This window comes from Accipiter gentilis, chromosome 21 (assembly GCF_929443795.1).
Source record: "Accipiter gentilis chromosome 21, bAccGen1.1, whole genome shotgun sequence".
NCBI lineage: Eukaryota > Metazoa > Chordata > Aves > Accipitriformes > Accipitridae > Astur > Astur gentilis.
The window spans coordinates 138,411-160,007 of NC_064900.1; the positions used below are offsets into that span (position 1 = coordinate 138,411).

The 21,597-nt window shown below is 50.6% G+C and overlaps 1 protein-coding gene and 1 long non-coding RNA gene across 11 annotated transcripts in view; both read right to left on the bottom strand.

Annotated features, from left to right (window-relative positions):
- Window positions 1–21,597, bottom strand: part of LOC126048872 (uncharacterized) — a 46,991-nt gene that overhangs the window by 17,349 nt on the left and 8,045 nt on the right. For 5 of the 6 annotated variants that reach the window (XR_007509008.1, XR_007509007.1, XR_007509006.1 and 2 more), the window contains 2 exons: window positions 18,968–19,370; window positions 17,689–18,612 (listed from right to left, as the gene is read on the bottom strand). This is a non-coding gene — a long non-coding RNA (uncharacterized LOC126048872). Of the gene's footprint in view, window positions 1–17,645; window positions 18,613–18,967; window positions 19,371–21,597 lie in introns of those variants that run through there. The other variant, XR_007509009.1, reaches the window with a different exon arrangement.
- Window positions 7,273–14,703, bottom strand: LOC126048870 (uncharacterized). Of its 5 annotated transcripts, none has more exons than XM_049824364.1 (4): window positions 13,026–14,703; window positions 12,638–12,696; window positions 10,012–10,110; window positions 7,273–8,240 (listed from the first exon to the last, which is right to left on the bottom strand). In XM_049824364.1, exons 1-4 carry the CDS (start codon window positions 13,397–13,399, stop codon window positions 8,161–8,163), a joined length of 612 nt encoding a protein of 203 aa, XP_049680321.1. In that variant the 5' UTR covers window positions 13,400–14,703; the 3' UTR covers window positions 7,273–8,160. The 5 variants fall into 5 exon arrangements, 3 of the variants coding, with proteins under 3 accessions (XP_049680321.1, XP_049680320.1, XP_049680322.1); XM_049824363.1 differs by having other exon boundaries at window positions 7,273–8,291; XM_049824365.1 differs by having other exon boundaries at window positions 7,273–8,563.

Here is a 21,597-nt window from a genome sequence, read left to right on the forward strand (position 1 = left end):
CAGTCCCCGTCAGATATGTTCACTTAAAAAGAACAAATCTACATGTGGTACTTTATTCCATTTACTCTCTCTCCTACAAAACAACAGTAATTGCAATATAGTATTATAACTCAAAGTTCTGTTTGTTTACTACTTTTCCTGCAATTCACCCCAATGTGCCAATAAACATCCCAACGGTGATGTTTCTGGTAACTTTTCATCAGCAGTTCTATTTCCTGCTTCTTATTCTTAAACAATTTTGCTAATGCCATTATACTTATATACATTCAAATACTAAATACCAAACAAATGCAAACAACAGCTGTCCCAAATAATACACAAAGTCCAACCCAGCAATAGCTTCCGCATATGACTTACGGGCAGACGCCTAGGCTTCCACTCCAGACGGGCACCCTCCAAGCCCCAACCCTGCGAAGCTTTCGCCGCGCCTCACGGGCAGGCTTTCCAAACAAATTCCAAAGAAGCAGCGCCTTACCTTTTTTCCAGGGAACACTGCGAGGAGCTTTGCGCGTCAAGGGTGACGGTTCTCCCCGAGAATACCTCGGTGCCAGCCGGAGTTCGATCGACACTCGATCTCGTCCAGTCTCACTCACAAGGTCCCATCTGGGTCGCCAAAACCATTACCGAAATCCAGAATAAAACTCCTTAACATCAACATGAAGTTAAGAAGCAGGCACTTTGTTTATCGCAGGGCTGGGGACACGGGGCATCGCTCCTCCAAAGGCGTGTCCCACTTAGTATCAAAATCCATCAGTTTTTACAGACTTTTCCCGTCAGGTCATTGTTACCTAAGCTCCTTCCATAAAAACGCATACTATGCTTGTTCTTAAATTTAACCTTTGTAATGATTGGTCCTGTGATTATATAACCTTATCAATATTCTTATTTAAAAACAATCATTGGTCAGTGACACTTGGCTCTGCTGACTGGCATCTTCGATACTCAAATCAAGATGGGAAGGGTAAGGGGGTTTCCAAGCAGCAAACTGGCGTCCACGACGGTTTCCTTAGTTTCCTGAAACAGCATGCAGAAAAAACAGTAACTTCCTGGTGAGGTCTCTAGGGTTAGCTGTTTCAAACTTTAACAATATTACAGTTCCTAGCGTCACACATAACACAGCTCCTAAAGTTTCTATGGCTACGTTTCAAACTTAACAATCCTATACGTTATGCCTCACAATTTTACTTCTTAATCAAACCTAACTCTTCTATGTGATTAAATGTTGATTTCTTTACCAGAATATTTGCAACAGCCGGAGCCCAGCAGGAACGGGGGGGGCACGGCCCGCCCCCCCCCAGCGCCTCACCTCCTCCTCCCCTGGGCTCCCTCACAGCCCCTCGCCCCGTGCAGAGGGAGCGCAAATGCAGCCCGGAGGGCAAAGGGGACGGACGGCCAGCGTCTATTCAGTCAGTCGCACGCCTATCGAGTCCTGCCAGCGAGTCTTCTCCGGGACTTGGGGCGCCCCCCGGCGCTCCCCCTGCCCCTCAGACACCTCTGATAGCATATTTCCATACATTCTGTATGGCACGTCTAAATATTTGGATGGTTTTAATACTTTGTACCAGCTGTGGTTTGCTGCTAGGTGACTGTAAAAGTGAGATTTGGTAAATAATTGTTAGAAATCTTATACTAACGCTACAACTGAAACAACAGACAAAAGTATAGCCGAGCAATTAACTAGCAGAGGTAGGTACTCCTAAGTTTTGCAGTTCTTTGCTCTTATGACTAGATGTTCCTGTACGCTAAATGGGAACAATGCTGAAGCTGACCACATGTGATTGAAACTGCGTTAAACTTCAAGATCAAAGAACAAGGACAAGAATAAAGACTTCGAGGACAGCCAGCAAGAACTTCAAATGGGTCAGTGGTCACAAAAGCACCCCTTCGTCTCAAATGGATCCTTCATTGCGCGTGATCGCATGTAGGCAGTGCTATGATAATCGGTTGCCGTCGTTTTTATGTATACGTATACTAATCTGATTAATAAGCAATTAGTTATTCTATATAACCTGTTTGTGCTAAAGCTGTGGCATGCACACTAGGTGGAACTATCCCCCGTGCATCCAGCGCTGCAATGAAGAATGCCTGCTTTCTAAAACTCCAAAACGAGTCTTAGGGAGTTTCTTCGACTGGCTTTTCAGTATCAGAGGTACAAGGGAGGAAAGAAAAAAAAAAAAAAAAAAAAAGGCAGGGGTGTGGGAAAGAGAGGGGACCAGGGGATGGAGGGGCAGGGAGGGACCAGAACGCTGAAGAGGGGAGACAGGGCCCCGAGGGCCTGGGGCTCACCGCAGCTCTTGTTCTTGGCGCTGCCAGGAGACTTTGCCAGTTCAGCTGCTTCTTTCTCCTTCTCTCCTCCCTTTCTCTTCTGTAACTCCAGTCGCTTGGCTGTCCTCCGCATAACGGAACACGCGAGCCCCTCGCAGCTCTTATGAGATTAGGCCTCCTAGACATGTAGCCTCGCTCGCTCGCTCACTACGTGTCCGTACTGCGCTGCTGGTCATGCATACAGACCCTGGCGGTCTGACCTGCGGTGGACTACGAGGAGGGATCCTCCCACACCCACAGAGGCAGGGTCTCTCTGGCCTGCAGCGGGAGGCAGCTGCCAGCCAGATGGCCTTCCGTTTCTTCTTCTTTACCTTTCTGTGGCCTCTCCAGCTTCAGCAGCTCCCCAGCCAGTAAGCGCTCCGCCTGTCCCTCTGTGCTCCTGTTACCGAAAAACTCGGAGTAAAAAACTTATCAACACCAATTTAGTGTAGATAAGCAGACACTTATTTATTAACGGCCGGGTGCGTGGGTGAGTCCTCTCAAAAGACCATGCACACCTGAACTCCAAAATCATACACCTTATATTAAACTTATTCATTCATATTCATTAGATTTCCGAGAAATGTTATGCATATTCATTGGATTTCTGGGAAGTTATTAGCATATGTTAATGTCCTTTACGCATGCACATTGAAGGTCTCTGGTGGTCTTCTAGAGTCCTCTGGTGGTCTTTCATAGTCTTCCTCACTTGTCCACTTCTTGACCTCCTTCAGGTGATTCTGCGCAGTTTGGTCTTTGGCAGGTAACTATTTCTTGGCAAATAACTACAAGTTGCTTCATTCAACTCTTATTAGTTCCCATTAATTTAAAATTCTGACATCTTCTCCATTCTTCTAGGTTGTTATAATATACTCCTACTGACAAACACTATATCAAAATCATCTTAAATCTCAAGCTTGTTACCTAAGTTCTATATGTTCTTGTTACTTATTAGCTAAGTTCTAAATGTTCTTGTTATTAGCTAAGTTCTAAATGTTCCTATTAAATGATTTTGGCCAATTCCTCTGGCCTTGGTAGCGGGTTGTACAGAAGGTTTCACAGCAGCTGTCGGTTGTGCAAATACAATAGAGATACCTTTGCTAAACTACCTCTTACCATTTTATATTCTTATAAAACATGATTTATTCTAACTACTACCAAATCAATAAAAAATCAAAGCTACTAACTAGTCAATAACAAATCAATAACATAATCAATAACCAATCAGTAACACTCCCGTGCCGCGAGGAGAGGGAGGCCGGGCAGAGACAGCCCACGCGAGCCTGAGGCTGCTGCAGTCAACGGCATCCCCAGGGACGAACGGACAACCCCGCTCAAGGCGTGGCCTCTGGCAGAGGGAAAGAGGCAGCAGCGACTGTTATTACCGCAGCTCCGCCCTGGCCGGAGCCGCCTCCTTCTGCAGGGGCTTCCGCGGACGGATGCCGCTCCTTCCCCGCGCCGCTGCTAACGGCACCCGCGTTAAGGGAGACTCGAGAACACCGGAGGGCCAGCTTGCCGCCCTCACGACAGGGCTCGGGGGCTGCCTGCGGCTGTAGCACAGGCTTCAGGAGAGGGGCTGCAGCTGGGGGCAGCCGCACGGGCCGAGCGGGGCCGGGGAGAGGCGCCGGGGGAGCTCCGGCGACTCGGGGAGGCGCCCGCTGGCCGCGCCTGGGGGGTGCCCGCCTCCGTCCCCTCTTCCCTTCTGTCGGCTCTCGGGGACCTGCCCGGCGCTGCCCTGGCCCGGCTCGCCTCCGGCGGACCGGGAGCCTGCCGCGGCGGCCGCTTCGCAGCTTCCCATACCGCCAGCCCCGGGCGGCCAGTGGGCAGGAGGCACCCACCGCCGCCACCGCCGCCGCCGGAGGGGATCGCTCGCCTCACCCGCGGTCCCGGCGCTCGCCCGCTGCCGCCGACACCCGCGCCCTGCGCGCCGCCACGCTGCTCCCGCGGACCGCGCACGCGCGCCGGCCGTACGACGGCGCGCCGGAGGGCTCAGAGCCGGCGCGCGAACGCCGGGCTGCAGTACCGCACTTTGCCCACAAGGCGGCACCAGCGGCGGCGGCGCTGCTGCTGCGCACCTGTGCGGTGCCGGCGCTGCTGTTCCGCGCTTTGCGCGCGGAGCGCCCGCCGACACCGCGCCCGCGGGCCGGTCAGCGGCGTTTCCTTACCGGGAGGAAGGAAGCAACGAGCGCGGCGGCACTTTTCCCCGGGGACGCACTGCCGGTACCGTCGGACGGCACGTGCAGGACCGGGGCAGCCCCGCGCACTCGCAGCCTCCGAGCTGCACTACCGAACATTGGTCGCGGGGTGGCAGCGGCGAGGGCTTGGCAGAACGCGCCAGCGCGCATGCGCGGCACCCCAGCTGCAGTACCGGACTTTGGTCGTTAGGTGGCGAAAGAGAGCGCTGGCGCATGGGGCCGCAACCGCGCATGCGCAGCTTCCGAGCCGCTGTACCGTGGTTTGGTAGCCAGGCAACAGCAGGACTGCCGTAAACCGCGACACCGCTCATACGCGGTTTCCGAGGCGCCGTGTCGCGCTTTGGTTGCCAGGCAACAGCGGCGAGCGCCGTACAAGACGCAGCGCGCATGCGCGGGTGCCCAGCTGCCGTAACGCGTTCTGGTTGCTAGGCGACAGCAGGAGCGCCACCACGCATGCGCAGTTACCGAGGCGTCGTGTCGTGCTTTGGTTGCCAGGCAACAGCGGCGAGCGCCGTACAAGTCGCAGCGCGCATGCGCGGATGCCCAGCTGCCGGAACGCGTTCTGGTTGCTAGGCGACAGCAGGAGCGCCGCCGCGCATGCGTAGTTACCGAGGCATCGTGTCGCGCTTTGGTTGCCAGGCAACAGCGGCAAGCGCCGGACAGGGGGCAGCGCGCATGCGCGGATGCCCAGCTGCCGTAACGCGTTCTGGTTGCTAGGCGACAGCAGGAGCGCCGCCACGCATGCGCAGTTACCGAGGCGTCGTGTCGTGCTTTGGTTGCCAGGCAACAGCGGCGACAGCCGTACAAGTCGCAGCGCGCATGCGCGGATGCCCAGCTGCCGGAACGCGTTCTGGTTGCTAGGCGACAGCAGGAGAGCCGCCGCGCATGCGTAGTTACCGAGGCGTCGTGTCGCGCTTTGGTTGCCAGGCAACAGCGGCAAGCGCCGGACAGGGGGCAGCGCGCATGCGCGGATGCCGAGCTGCCGTGACGCGTTCTGGTTGCTAGGCAACAGCAGGAGCGCCGTAAACCTCGACGCTGCGCATGCGCGGTTACCGAGGCGCCGTGTCGCGCTTTGGTTGCCAGGCAACAGCGGGGATCGCCGTACAAGGCGCAGCGCGCATTCCGAGCTGCTGTAACGCGCTCTGGTTGCCAGGCAACAGCGGCGAGCTCTGTACAAGGCGCAGCGCGCATGCGCGGATGCAGAACTGCCGTAACGCGTTCTGGTTGCTAGGCAACAGCAGCGAGCGCCGTACAGGGCGCAGCGCGCATGCGCGGCTGCCGAGCTGACGTATCTCGTTCTGGTTGCTAGGAGACAACAGGAGCGCCGTAAACCGCGACGCCGCGCATGCGCAGTTACCAAGGCGTCGTTTCGAGCTTTGGTTGCCAGGCAACAAAGGCGTGCAACGTACACGGCGCAGCGCGCATGCCGAGCTGCCATAATGTGCTTTAGTTGCCAGGCAACAGCGGCGAGCGCCGGACATGCGCCACTGCGCATGCGCGCCTGTCTAGATGCCTTACCGCGTCTCGCTTACCCGTCAACAGCAGGAGCCCACCGACACACGCCACCGCGCATGCGCGCCTCCCCAACGCCAGTTCCCAGCTTCGGCCACGGGGCAGCAGAATTGGCACCCCCGCAACGATCCTCTTCTGAGCGTCAGCTGCATGAGGGATGACTGACAGCTCAGCCCAGTAGAGACCAGCCGCAGGCGGCAACTCCTTACTGGGGGCACAGGGCTGACGTCGCCCTGCCCTTTCCCCACTCGCAGCCCGGGCACTCCTCTTCATCGCCTCCCTTCCAAAAAGCACCCGAGCGCCTGGAGTGTTTACAGCAGTCAAGTGCAAGGAACAGACAATTCGGGTGGCCACTTCTGTCCCTGCCCCCCCACCCCATTATCTAGAGAGGAGAAGCAGCACAGGGAACCTGCAAATGGGGGGGGGGGGGGGGGGGAAGGGGGGTGTCCCCTGGAGCAAGCCCCAGGGACTGCTGTATCCCTCTGCATGTGGCATCAGGGTTGCGGGAGCAACAGCAGCCAGTCAGCAGACGCTGGCGAGAGATTTACAACAAAAAATAACGCCTGTTCAGGTGGCAGCCTGAATTCAGGCAGGCCACAAGAGACCCAAAGCTGCTTCGTGCCAGAGGGGCAGCTCTGTTCGGCAGGAAAGGCCGCGGCCCAGCGCACCAGATGCGAGCGGCCCACCTGCAAGCGAGCGATACCCCGGCGACCCTGGGGCTCAGTCGGGGTGGGCACCTCCGTGCTATCAGAACGCTGCTCTCCTAATCCTGCACGCATGCACGCAAGGCTCCTTGCGCAGGGCTTGTCTCTTATTGAAGAGACGCTGCACGGTGTTACTTACCGCCCTGCCCTCCGGCGTGCAAAGTAATCAGATATTGAGGCAGGGAAAGCAAAGAGGCCTGTCGGGATACTAGATGTCCTCAGCAGAGGACCAGAGCCCTCGAGGTTCCATCTTTGCTCCCTACAGGAGCGTGGCTCCGCACTCCTTGCCGCTCCTGCCAGCAAGCGTCACAATTGCCCTTTGCCGCCTGCAACACGGCCCCAGTACTGCCACTTACAGAGCGAGAGGTGCTCACTATAAAGCGGTGATGAAGAACAAGGACGGCACGGCGAGATGGCAGGAGGAACACAGAGAGCCTCCAGCATTAGCCAGGCAGGGCTTGCAACTCACCTCGTGTCGTGGTTTAATGCCAGCCAACAACAAAGGCCCACGCGACCGCTCACTCGCTCCCCCGCCCCCAGTGGGTTGGGGAGACAATCGGAAGGGCGAAAGTGAGAAAACTCGTGGCTTGAAACGAAAACAGTTTAATCATTATTAAAAAGAAACAACAACAACAACAACTTGTAAGGAAAAGGAGGAAAAAAAATGACAGAGAACAGGGTGCAGGCAGCACACCAGGGGTCTGGAGCCTGATGGATGATGGGGGCACGGAGGGGGTGGTGTGGAATATGGAGGAGGGAAAGGAAGCAGGGGGGGAGCAGGAGATAGGAGAGCAGGGGGTACAGGGGGAAACAACTCGCGTGGGTTAAAAACTCGCATGGGTGAAGGGGGCGGGCTGGAGCAGCGGGGGGCATATGGGGGAGAAACACACGCCGGGGAGAGGGTAGATGAGGGTACAAAGGTGCATGGTGGGACACGGGTGGGGATGACCTACCCCAGGGAGTCCACCCAGGATGATCCACAGCAGGTAACTCACCTGGGATAACCCGCAACAGAGCATCCACACCAGATCATCCACTCTGGGAGGACCCCCAGCAACGCCCCTCAAACTGCCTGTGCTTCACCCCCAGTCTTCCCCAAACTGGGGAGTTTTTTGCTCTTTCAAAATACTCAGTCTGGGGTGTGTTTCAGTGCTTTACCACAACATAAAAAGGGGTGATCTTTTGGTTGCAGTTTGTGCGTGCAAATGGGGTGGGGTTTTTGCTTTCCAGCTGCGCAAATCCAGGCGGATTTGGCTTTCCCAGGAGTCCCAAATTTGTTTGGTATTTTTCCTTTGCAGACCCAGAATCAGGGGGTTTGGGGTTGTCCTGGTTTCAGCTGGAATAAAGTTAATTTTCTTCTGAGTAGCTGGTACAGGGCCATTTTGGATTTGGGATGAGAATAATGTTGACAACACACTGATGCTGTAGTTGTTGCTAAGCAGTGTTTATACTAAGTCAAGGACCTTCCAGCTTCTCATACCGCCCTGCGAGCAGAGGCTGGGGGTGCACAAGAAGAGTCGCTGAGCTAAAGGAGGATGCCAGGTAAAAAAGGTCAGCTCGAAATACACCACCTCCTCTAAAAGTTAAGAGAGATTTGAACACTTAAAATCAGCATTTAGGCTAATCGATACCATTTTGAACACCTTCTTAGCATACAAGTAAACACTCTTGCTGGAGTTGGAAAACTGTCTCCTTCCTTCCTTACAGCACTGCTGCAGGGAGATAACCCTGGGAGGCTGCAGGACGAGGTCGTACGCAATCAGAATCTACACTTACGGATCCACCACAACAGCTACAGCCCTTGCGCTGCTGCTGCTGCTTTGCATCTTGCTTGTTTGGTGAATAAAGCTGAAAGTGAAGTGGAAAACTTCAAAGAGCAAAATGAAAAATAAAGAATAAATCTCAGTAATTCACTTTACACTAAAAAGGTGTGCCCATGTTTATATACATCCAATGAAAACACTTATACTGTAAAAGTATTTGATTTCCCTTTCCTATTACCTTAACTTGCACAGCTCTGAATTCGTACCGTTAAATTATCCCTCTCCAAAGTACACAATTATAATGGGACTAGGGGGTTTTGTGTGTGTTGCGTAACATGGAGGGACACCTGGCCAGCTGAGCTGCCCAAGAGAGGCGCTACTGAACTGCCAGGGAAATGCACCATTGAAAGCCAGACAGAAAGAAAGTACTTCAGAGCACTCCGTCAAAACATCAGGGAAAAAACCCCATAACATTCAGTTGCCTCTCTTTTTAAACGTTTAGAAAAATACCTAACTGCTTACATACACCTAACACATCATATACTACAGCTATTTGGCAGTTACAGTTTAAACAATGCAAGTCAGTTTGTAAAATCCCCAGTGCTGCAATACCTCAGACTACCAAAAAGCACTGGTGGATTTCCTAATGCTTTTGGCAGTACTGAAGCAGGCAGAGTAACACGTTTTCATGTTATCTCGACTGTTACAACTGAGAAACCAAAGACCAGTGATGCCATCAACTTTAGGAAGATGGGCTGTGCTTGGGTCTTTGGACTTTTTTTTTTTTCTTTTTTTTTTTTTTAAAGAGAGTGAAAAGTCTTGTTACTGATGACTTCTACTGTCAAGTCAATCAACTCTGAAGGGAAGTTCCTAAAACAAAATTTCTTTGAGTGAGAAAGACTTCCATTTTGGAAAATCTTGTTTCCAACTGAAGTCAAAATTACACACTGTAGGTTAAAGGAAAAAATACATTCCTGAAGCAGTAACTCATCAAAAACACCTCAGGGCTCACTGTCACTAGTTACAAGGCTGCTAATGCTTCCTGGGAAAGCCTGGGAAACACACAGACGCGACGCCCATTTGTCCTGTTTTGTCCACGTCTCTTCTTTGACCTTGATTGCTTTTAGTACAGATGCTAATTATCTCCATAACATTTTTGAGTACTACTATATTTTAAAAAACTCACTGACTGTAAAAGCATAAAGCTTTTATCATGAAAACAAAGTCTGTTTCTTCTGAACACCTGAACTCTTACGAACAGTTTCTTCCCTCTTTTAGTACAAAATTATTTTCACAGTATCATTTACTAGCAAGCACACAGAAACAGAAGATTATGCTTTCAGGAAGAGAAAATAAACTGAGGGAAGTAAGCTTTGTATAGGTGTAACATGCTCCAGAACAGAACTTATTTTTAGTATTTCTGTTAAAATATTTCATGTAAAAAAAAGCAGAAGGAGAGTTGGCACACTCTCAATGTTAAAGTCCATACTGCAAGTACCTTTGCAAAAATGCAGACACACATCATAGGCGTACCTTGTACTTGCAGGCCACTACGGAATCTTTCCCTCTGTCTCGTACCATCAAGGCAGAAGAAAGGGCAACCACGGCGAAACGGTGCCAGCTGACATCCAGCTGAGAGAAGAAAAAAAACCAAAAACACATTAGCACAAAGCTGGGTAGGAAGCCAAAGCTGCCTTTTTTTTGTGAAGGTTTGTGAAGACAGTACGACTGAGCGGAGGAAAAAGTATTTTTGCGTCATCTTCGGTACAGTTGTTGACACAGGCCACTAGAGCTTTTGCATCTTTCAGACAACCGTGCCTTTTTTTTTTTTCTCCTTTCTTTTTTGACTCATTGGCAACTTTACTTTCACTAGAACTCACTTTCCTAGATACACACAGGTGACACACCCAGAGACATACATTTTCTCAAGCTTTAGTACAGCCAAGGCTCCATCAAACCTATACGTCCCAAGTTGAGTATTTTTGCTAAAGAGCACAGCAACACATCTGTCCTTGTGAACTGCCTCGTTGCAAAAAAGGAATCATTTTTTCCAGTCCGTTGCTCCAAACGGGCAAGATCTTTTAAAACCGCAGTTGTGCCACCAAACCCACTCAGGGTCCCTCCTAGCTTTTGACCGCCCTGAGATTTAACAGGCACATGCTCCATTCCACCTTCCAATAGCAAAAATACATTAACGCTCTCAGACCCAGAGAGCAACCCTATGGATGTCCACGCGCAGAGCCCGCCGTTTTGATGAGGAGCCACCGAGCATCCCTGCGAGCACAGCTGCACGCGCCAGATCAGTTTCACCTGCGCCGCGAGTTACCGGTTTCAGTGAACGTAGTTTCTGAGGCTTTACACCGAAACCGGTATCTTGACGCTTCGCCACAGCAGAAACGACCCATCGCTAGGACGCTACAAAAACACAGTAACACCAATTGCAAACCCACAGTAGCAACAGCTCCAGAAATATTTAGACCAGGAACAAGGGAGAAAAATAAAACAGCTTCATCTCACACACAGGGGAGCGGCAGGCAGAGAAAAGGGTCGGCATTCTGAGCCCTTACAGAAAATGGGCATTCTCCTTCCATTCCTCAGCCCGTCCGTTAAGGTCTAAATGCTGCAACACTACTAAGGCAAAGTCGAGAGTAGGGAACAGCAGCCCTGCCACTGGACTTGCCATCAACCCACGCTATTTACGTAGCAGGACGCGGACGCAGAGGGACACGTTTTGCCACACACAACCCTGAACTTCCTGAAAATTTACGTTTACCAAAAAAAGCCATTTGGAACGTATTGCCAAACAACATTTGGCAATAAAGCTTTGATGCGTGTGACACACGCAAATTTTTGGTCACTTGCTATTTGCTTCCTGTTGCTGCTGCTGTTCTTCCTTCAGAAATTCTACCTGTAGCCAAGTTATTCACTACTGGTTCAAGCATTTGCCTTCCTGGTATTACCAGCACATTCACAGAGGCAAGTAACTTAACTGCTCTTCTACAATTATCCAAACGACAATTACAGCCATGAAAGAGGAGGAGAGGTCAGGCAGCAGAAGAGCTCTGCAGGCTGGCACCAGTCAATATTGCACTCTCTAAAAACAAACAACAACACAACAAAACCGTGACCCTGTATCCTCCTCTTTTTTTTTTTTTTTCCTTTCAGAGCTCATCCCTGCCTCAGCATTTTGTCTTGTCAGAGCATGAAGCGCAGGTGATCCGTACCCTGACGACTTTTGCATGTGATTAACGCCTGTTCAGAAATAGTACAGATCTGCAAGACTGGTGTCATTTTTATGGTTTTAATCATCATAACTCAAATTTTATTTCCTCACGCATTTGTGAGGGAACTAATTAACTTTTAGACACTGCCTCTCCTTTTTTTGGGGGGTGGGGGTGGAAATGCGTTAGAGACTGAAAAACGTTATGATTCAGAGCTCCCAACCACGAGGGAGTGGTGGAGAAATCAATGAAAGCAAAGACCAACAGCAGCAACTTCAACTGAAAGTTGGCTTTAATTCCGATCACGTACTTAAGCGACTCTCCAAGTCTATGCCTCGGTCCTAGGAATAACTAGGCCCCTTTTTGGAAGGACAAACTTTTTCACTTAAAAGTCCTAGACTGAAGACTCCGCTGAACGGAATGGGGATTGTGCCACAGGACAACATGCCATCAACACTCTTAATGGGGAAGGGAAAAAAAAAAAAACAAAAAAACAACAAATAAAAATCAAGTTTAAGTACCAGTTCCCATCATGTTTCACTCATTACATTTCTACTGGCATCTAGGTGCTCAAAAATGAACTACAGGGACACCACATATTCCTAAAAATTCAGTTATACATAAAAAAGTAAAAGGCTATTTCCAACTTGCCCATAAAATCAGCATGAACAGAGAGAAGAGAAACACTCGACCCTGAAGAAGCTAACAGGCAGCTCTGAATTTACCAGACAGGAAATTTCATTCTTTCACCTGAAACAAAAACACATCAAGGGACCAGTTCAGGAACAGGGCACGATCTGTTAACAGCAATTTTTCCATCAGCTTTTCTGCGCTAGGAGGAAATTTGCCTTCTCTGTGGGTTTAACGTGGAGCATCTGTAGTGCCCTCGAACTCGCAAGCGTTTCTCTCCGCTCCCCCAGCCCGATACGTGCAATTACCTGAGCAGCAAGTGGAATTGACCACGCAGGATTTTCTTCGTGTGACACGGAAGGTGACACTGGGAGAAGAGGAGACAAAGAAACGAACCTGCTCGTCACACCCAGCCAACGGTGAAAAGACAGGGGAGATTCTGCCGGAAGGGCTCTGCACCCCAGGAGCTCCTGCTGGCCAGTTTCTCTCCCCTTTGCCCGGTACCGAGGGGACGATGACACCTCGCCCGGGCCCCCTCACAGGGGGGGCTGCCCCAGGAGAGCCGGGGGACCCCCACCTCGCTTCTGCCCATGGGAACGGACCGGGCGAGACTCTCCACGCAGAGAGAGGAACGTGGCGTGGATTGCATCCCCGAGGGAAGAGGCCGGGCTCCCCGCTGGCAGAAGGACAACTCACCTCCCCGCTGCTCGGAGCTGCTTGCTGCGGACAGCCCTGCCTGCGCCCGGCCGCTCTTTGGCTGTGCTGGGAGTGCAGTCCAGCCGACGGACACTCCAGTGAAAAGATGCTCCAGCTAATCGCGCCTCCTGCTCGTTACAGCCGCAGGTACTTTTGCCTCTGGCTAATGCACGCTCCAGACAGTGGACATCCCACCTCGTTCCAGCTCCTGCTTGCTGTAGTTCTGGCTCGCTGAAGCCCCAGCTCCGCACTGAAGCTCTGGTTGATTTCAGCTTCTTCTCCTTCCAAGCTCCAGCTACGTGCAACAGCCTGGGCTTCCGATAAGGTTGTAAATCAATTGCTGTCAAAACTTGAGCATTAGGATTAAAGATCATAGTTATACGCTGTATAAATATTTATTAGTTTGTGCGATTAATTACTTATTCTAAGCAGCGTAGAAAGAAAAGCTGGCCTCAAAGAGGGCATGTGGGGTCTGAAAAGTGCCTTTCCCCCCACAGACCATTGCAGAATGTTGAGTTCGGCCCGCTGCGTGCCGGCCTCCCAAACTTTGGGGTCCAACACCACCAGACCCCCATCTCCGGGGAGGGTCCACGCACCCTGCCTGCCCCCCGCTTCTCCCCGCAGCCCCCAACACCTCCCACCCGCCTGCAAAACCAGCCAAGCCGGCTCCTGCTTTTGGCCCCCACACCAGCTGACTCGGGGCCCATTTGGGAGCCAAAAAACCCGGCTGCTGAGCCTGTTCTCAAGGCCCAAACACGCAGGGCCGGACCTCTGTTTCTGGGCCCAAAGCCAGGCAGCTCGGTCTGTTTCCAAGCCCCCACATCAGCCATGCGGCCCTGTCCTCAAGCCCCAGGAACAGAAAACTTGTTCTCCATTTCTGACCCTGCAGCGCCCACGGGCGTCGCCACCCCACAGCCCTGCACCCCCGGGGCCCCACACGTAGTTTCGGGGAGCGCTCGGGACCTGCGGAGGGCCCGGCCCCACGCCTCTGCGGGGCAGCCCCAGCACAGGCAGGGCGACGCTTCTCGATTGCCGTTTCAGGCTTTATTTTCCCACCATCAGCGGCACGGCCAGGCCCCCACCCCAAACCCCCCAGCCGAAGCGCCCCGCGGTTAGCCGGGCCCAGCCACCCAGAAAACAAGAAAACCAAAGAGGGAACAAGAGAGAACCGCGCTCACGGCATGGCCTCTGGTAGAGGGAAAGAGGCAGCAGCGACCGTTATTACCGCAGCTCCGCCCTGGCCGGAGCCCCTCCGTCCGCAGGGGCTTCCGCGGACGGACGCCGCTCCTTCCCCGCGCGGCTGCTAACGGCACCCGCGTTAAGGGAGACTCGAGAACACCGGAGGGCCAGCTTGCCGCCGTCACGACAGGGCTCGGGGGCTGCCTGCGGCTGCAGCACAGGCTTCAGAGGAGGGGGTGCAGCTGGGGGCAGCCGCACGGGCCGAGCGGGGCCGGGGGAAGGCGCCGGGGGAGCTCCGGCGACTCGGGGAGGCGCTCGCTGGCCGCGCCTGGGGGGTGCCCGCCTCCGTCCCCTCTTCCCTTCTGTCGGCTCTCGGGGACCTGCCCGGCGCTGCCCTGGCCCGGCTCGCCTCCGGCGGACCGGGAGCCTGCCGCGGCGGCCGCTTCGCAGCTTCCCGTCCCGCCAGCCCCGGGCGGCCAGCGGGCAGGAGGCACCCACCGCCGCCCCCGCCGGAGGGGATCGCTCGCCTCACCCGCGATCCCGGCGCTCGCCCGCTGCCGCCGACACCCGCGCCCTGCGCGCCGCCACGCTGCTCCCGGGGACCGCGCATGCGCGCCGGCCGTACGACGGCGCGCCGGAGGGCTCAGAGCCGGCGCGCGAACGCCGGGCTGCAGTACCGCACTTTGCCCACAAGGCGGCACCAGCGGCGGCGGCGCTGCTGCTGCGCACCTGTGCGGTGCCGGCGCTGCTGTTCCGCGCTTTGCGCGCGGAGCGCCCGCCGACACCGCGCCCGCGGGGCGGCAGCGGCGTTTCCTTACCGGGAGGGAGGAAGCAACGAGCGCGGGGCCCGCAAGCACAGCGGCATCGCATTGCCGCTACCGGCGGACGGCAGCGTGGACCGCAGCGGCACCTCCAGTACCCAATTTTGGTCGCCGGGCGGCAGCATCACCCTAACGATCCTCTTCTGAGCGTCAGCTGCGTGAAGGATGACTGACAGCTCAGCCCAGTAGAGACCAGCCGCAGGCGGCAACTCCTTACTGGGGGCACAGGGCTGACGTCGCCCTGCCCTTTCCCCACTCGCAGCCCGGGCAGGCCTCTTCATCGTCTCCCTTCCAAAAAGCACCCGAGCGGCTGGAGCGTTTACAGCAGTCAAGTGCAAGGAACAGACAATTCGGGCGGCCGCTTCTGTCCCTGCCCCACCACCCCATTATCTAGAGAGGAGAAGCAGCACAGGGAACCTGCAAATGTGGGGGGGGGAGGGGGTGAGGGGGGGGTGTCCCCTGGAGCAAGCCCCAGGGACTGCTGTATTCCTCTGCATGTGGCATCAGGGTTGCGGGTGCGACAGCAGCCAGTCAGCAGATGCTGGCGAGAGATTTTACAACAAAAAATAACACCCGGTTCAGGTGGCAGCCTGAAGGCAGGCCACAAGAGACCCAAAGCTGCTTCGTGCCAGAGGGGCAGCTCTGTTCGGCAGGAAAGGCCGCGGCCCAGCGCACCAGATGCGAGCGGCCCGCCTGCAAGCGAGCGATACCCCGGCGACCCTGGGGCTCGGTCGGGGTGGGCACCTCCGTGCTATCAGAACGCTGCTCTCCTAATCCTGCAGGCACGCAAGGCTCCTTGCGCAGGGCTTGTCTCTTATCGAAGAGACGCTGCACGGTGTTACTTACCGCCCTGCCCTCTGGCGTGCAAAGTAATCAGACGTGAAGCAGGGAAAGCAAAGAGGCCTGTTGGGATATTAGATGTCCTCAGCAGAGGACCACAGAGCCCTCGAGGTTCCATCTTTGCTCCCTACAGGAGCGTGGCTCCGCACTCCTTGCCGCTCCTGCCAGCAAGCGTCACAATTGCCCTTTGCCACCTGCAACACGGCCCCAGTACTGCCGCTTACAGAGCGAGAGGCGCTCGCTATAAAGCAGCAATGAAGAACAAGGATGACCCGTCGAGATGGCAGGAGGAACACAGAGAGCCTCCAGCATTAGCCAGGCAGGGCTTGCAACTCACCTCGTGTCGTGGTTTAACGCCAGCCGGCAACGAAGGCCCACGCGACCGCTCACTCGCTCCCCCGCCCCCAGCGGAACGGGGAGACAATCGGAAGGGCAAAAGTGAGAAAACTCGTGGCTTGAAACGAAAACAGTTTAATCATCATTAAAAAGAAACAACAACAACAACTTCTAAGGAAAAGAAGAAAAAAAATGACAGAGAACAGGGTGCAGGCAGCACACCAGGGGTCTGGAGCCTGATGGATGATGGGGGGCGTGGTGTGGAATATGGAGGAGGGAAAGGAGGGAGGCAGGGCAGGAGACAGGAGAGCAGGGGGTGCAGGGGGAAATAACTCGCGTGGGTTAAAAACTCGCGTGGGTGAAGGGGGTGGGCTGGAACAGGAGATGGGGGGCATATGGGGGAGACACAGACACAGGGGGTAGGGTATGTGTCGGTACAAAGGTGCACGGGGTGTACTAAAACAAGTTGTGCTGCTTCACAAAAACATGGTCCCACCTGAATTCAGTAGGGTTTCTTCTGCTCTTAAACATTAATCAGGCACTTAAAAGCTTCAGTAGACTTGTAAGTCCAAACCTCTGACAATTTACATAGTCTTATCATTTCTGATATCCATGATATGTGAAAATAAATCTTTCAGTTTAATAGTTGTCACTGAGGAAGATACGTGTTAATCTAAACAACACAAGGGGAATAATATCATGTTCGCCATGTAGACTTTACTAAGAGGTTGAAATTAACTTCTCAGGATCTTTTGAGCTTCTAAGCATAAAATAATTAGTGTAGCTTACAGATGCGGAAGCGAAATCTTTTGGTATCATAACCAAAGTAGTCTTCTCCTCTGTGAACTGCAACACAATCTGTAATATTGCATCAACACTTCAAAACCCACTCTGTCTCTCCTCTTTTCTCATCCAATGTTTTGTTTATTTCAAGAAATTCTTTCATTATCTATCCCATAAAATGAGAAATAGATTATTATGGAAGAGCTCCTAAGATAAAAAGTTAATGCATTAGACTAGCTGTGATATAAAAATTATTTGAGATATATATTTATGTGTCATGTTCTGATGAATTACCTAGTTGTTTACAATTGCTAGGACTTCTCTCAGTGGTAAATCACTGGCAATGTGCATGAACACAAGAAACTATTCATGGGGAACATTCATCCTTTATGCAGTTAAATGAAGTTTCTAAATCACAAAAAGATTTGGCTGTTACACAGTCTGTGTAAATTACATGACAGTAACCCAAACCACAAGACCATGTCTCTCCTACTTTACTCTGTTGCAGAAGAATCTCAGCTTGCAAAGCACATCAGTTTTCTGTAACACAGATAACCAGGGTTCACACAGTCAGACTTTTCAGTTAGAAGGCCACAGAAAGAATCATAAAGAGACCAAGTATCTTTTCCTTAAACATCCTGTTTACAGACAGCTATGTTACCTCAAAGTGCTATGAAAGTTACTTTCTCTAAAACTATCTTCCATTTAGTTTTCCTTTTTTTTTTTCCCCCCTTGAAAACAATCTTATAGCTTAATCCTTATAGGATTTTTTTCAAGTTTTGTTTTTTTCTAATGAGTATCAACACATGAAAACTCTAAATAGTTTCAGGAAGGTCAGTATTTGCTACAGTTGCACTTGATCCAACATCCCACTTTTTTTCCAATGAGCAAACCAGTTCAACCAAGTTTCTTTCAAGAGCCATACAGGAGAAAGTACAGGTTCTGCTCTGTCTGCTAACAAGCAGGCGAAGGAGCTGCTACCAATTCAAAAACTATATAGGCTCTGCCGTGCCCATTTTGAACTGGGGAAGAAAAATAGCCCTTCCTGTTTCAATATTTAGGTCCACTTTTTCTCATTTGCAAAGCAGATCCACTGCCTTGGGAGACTGACCAGAATTACCTGGAACAAACATTATTTTTGCCTAGGATCTGTTTGTTAGTTGAGAAAACAGTCACTATGTCTCTGTGATAATATATTACACGATTTCATCAATACATTTCTGTCTCAAGGGGCCCAGTTGTATTTTATTTTCTAGTAACACAGTATCTATCTAATTCCTGCCTCTGACTTAAGAGATGAGCAACATGCAATTTCCCCAATGGCTACTTATCACATGAGGAAGTCAACAAACCTCTTTTCACAGGTTACAAGCACTTTTCAAAGACGTGACAGTTCGCTCAGGTCATCAACTGAACCTGAACAAGCTGGAAAATGTAAAAGGATCAATAAATGTGAGAAAGACCTTTGGTATTAGGGAACCCAGACAAACCGGTGCAGCAGCTTTCTTCCCTATTGATTCAAAGAGAATGCTGTTTGGCTGCTGCTTATACGGATAATCCACAAATTATTTGCTCTTCTTCTTAGCCAAAGGGCTAAGGCAGTACCATCAGCAACTTCGTAATATACCCTGAAACAAGAAGCAGATATTATAGCTCCAAGTCTGAGGAAACAGCATCAATGATTAAGACAGCTGTAACATGGAAGGCATGGTAAGTGGCAGTGGTATAAGGCACTAGCAATTTATCAGGGCTCTCTTCAAATGCTGGCATTTTCTGTGACTTGGATTTTGCCTATTAGTATGAGATCATTGCATCACCTATCACACAAGTGTAGCTTTGTTAACTTTGAAAGAAAAGCTGCTAGACAATATACAACACAAAGTTAGACAAGCGAGGGCAGTACACAGTGATTTCACAGGCAATCTGGAATTGGGCACCCGACTTGAATTCCTGGCTTTGAAAACCTCTCTCCAAATGACTTACCATCTTTCAATAAGATCCAGCAGCAGTTCTCTCCTGTGCCTCATGCTCTTCTTTAGTCAGCCAAAGCCCACGGAGCTGCACTGTAAGCTTGAAGACCAGGATGCCAGCTTCGTGTCCTATTTCTGTCACCTAGTTTTTATGGACCGTTTCTTGCTAATCAAAAGGCCCAGTGATTCCTCGTCACACATCACACTTGAGTTAGTACATCCAAGCATTATTGCTGTAGGGCTACATTTGCACGGATTAGCTGCTGAACCCTCCAGATGATGTACTGCTTTTCAAGAAGGGTGTAGTATAACCGGCGAGAGTCTACAGTAAGTCCAAGAGGGTGCTCAATGATGTACAGGAGTCTGACTTCAAAGCATAAATTGAAAAACAGCCGCTTAACCTGGAAAGGGCAATACTGAAGAGAAATAACAATGTTTAAACTCTAAAAGGTAGCTATAAGGAAGAACTTTTGTGTACATCCACTGCACACAGGACACGGAATCATGGGGCTTAAATTACAACCTGAAACACTTAGGGTATGTAGCAATCTTTGCAACAGTAGTAATAATTACAGGAAATGTTTAAGAATAAATTAGGCAAGCATTTGTCAAGAATGGTACAGAAAGTTGATCATTCATCTCTAGAATGAGAGCAACACTAGACTATCTTTAAAGGTTCTTCTTTCCCCACTGCTGTCCCTCTCTGTATTTCTACCCTCAAACACAAGCATCATCCCCAGCTGTGCACTTACAATTATATCTGCATATGCACATGTCTAGATACACACATTTATTTCTTCGTTACACACAGCTGAAGGAGAGTACTCATAGGTAAGCCAATTTACATAAACAGCTTTTGAAAGTTAAACACCTCAGCTTCTTGCAAAACGTTAGCCCAACACAACACCGGGAGCAGTATGTAAATCCTTATTCCAAAACTGTGTTCTCTCACATCTTATGAAAACCATCTCTAATATAAAGCCTGACTTGTTTATTTTCTGACACTCCCCATCTCTGTCATCAGGTACTTATTAGATAGTAAAACAACTGACGGGGCAAACACCATAACTAGCACAATAGCTGACTTCCGCAGCAGTTGCATATCACGTCTGAATAAATGTGAGTTTAGTAGGTATATAGGTAGATACACATTCATAAATGCACAAGAACTGAAAGGAGTAATCTGTAACTGGTAGACTAAGAACGCTGCAATAGCATGCAATGTAAATCAACATGCACCTACCCATAGGGAAGGGAAGTACAGAAACATTCTTCTGGATTAAAAAAAATATATATACGCAGGAATGGTAGGAAAAGGTACTTGGAACGTGCCACTTTCAATCCACTGAAACAATGTCTGCAACAGCAGTAAGAACACTGGCAAACCACCTTCTCTGTTCCACAGGGCCTTGAAACCCATACACATTGTCTGTTGCCAGTTGCCATTAGGAAACAAAGGCACTGCGATCAGCAAAAGCATGTAGAACACCAAAAATGAAACTTTTGAATATGTCACATGCAAGATCCTCATTCTCTGTACAGTCTACAAGGTTACACAATTGTAAAATACTTTGTAAGAATAAGAATCCTGAAGTTTGCCTTGGATTAAAAAAGTTTTAAAACTCCGTTTTGTTTTGAGTTTTTTTCAAGGGTTTTAGAAATAAAAGCATCTTGGTAAAGTGATTTCACACACTGCACAGACACAAGCAGTGTTTCTCCCACTGTGAGAGGAGTATAAAAATACTCTTATCTAATATGTTATAGACAAGAGTGACCAAGGTCACAGGAGAATCTGTACTTTCCCACTAATTACAAGGAACGGGCCAGGTGCTTTGTGCCTCCTATGCAGCTGGAGCATGCAGTTGCCTGGTAACTTGTTCCGAGCTATTGCATCTTAATCACTGACCGCTTAGGTTTATCAGCCAAAACAGTTTACAGCAACACAATAGTTTATAGCAAATCAGGAAGTTTAACACTGAATTTAGGTATGTGCTTATATGGTTTGATGAACAGAACTTTTATAAATGAAAGGGAAACAACAGAAGTTATTTATATGTGACTTTAGAGCATACAAAAGGTATAGTCTACAAACCGAATACCAATTATTAGCAATACTTACCTGTTCAAAGGGCATCATGTAATGTCTCAGACTCAACAAGCATAAACTGACAGACTGTTATGATTTGAAAATTTTAAAAAAGTTCCAATAGTGTGCCCAAAACGGAGGTGTTTCAGTGTTCAGGCTAGACTCATTGTCTCCAGTAAATACACATCTTAATTCTAACACAGGATAAAAACTGATTTATAAATTTCCTCTTGTAAAAACGAAACTGTTCCAATTACCCTGCTCACTCCTATTTAAGATATTAAATAGTGCAAATAAGAAGTAACTTGAACCAATCCCTCCCACCCAGCTATAAACCAGGACCATATACAGCCCTTGCAGACTACACAAGATCCTGTCTCATTCCAGCCGTATCATTAGCATAAGCTGTGCAAACCCATGCAAATCAACAGGTTTTTCAGGCATAAAAGCAGACTCCAACAGCAGTTAAACCACTTCTTACAACTGACAATGTAATACTTCCATCACTGATTATAGCACAAGAACAAAAGAGAATGGGTCTTTATTGTCCTTCATGA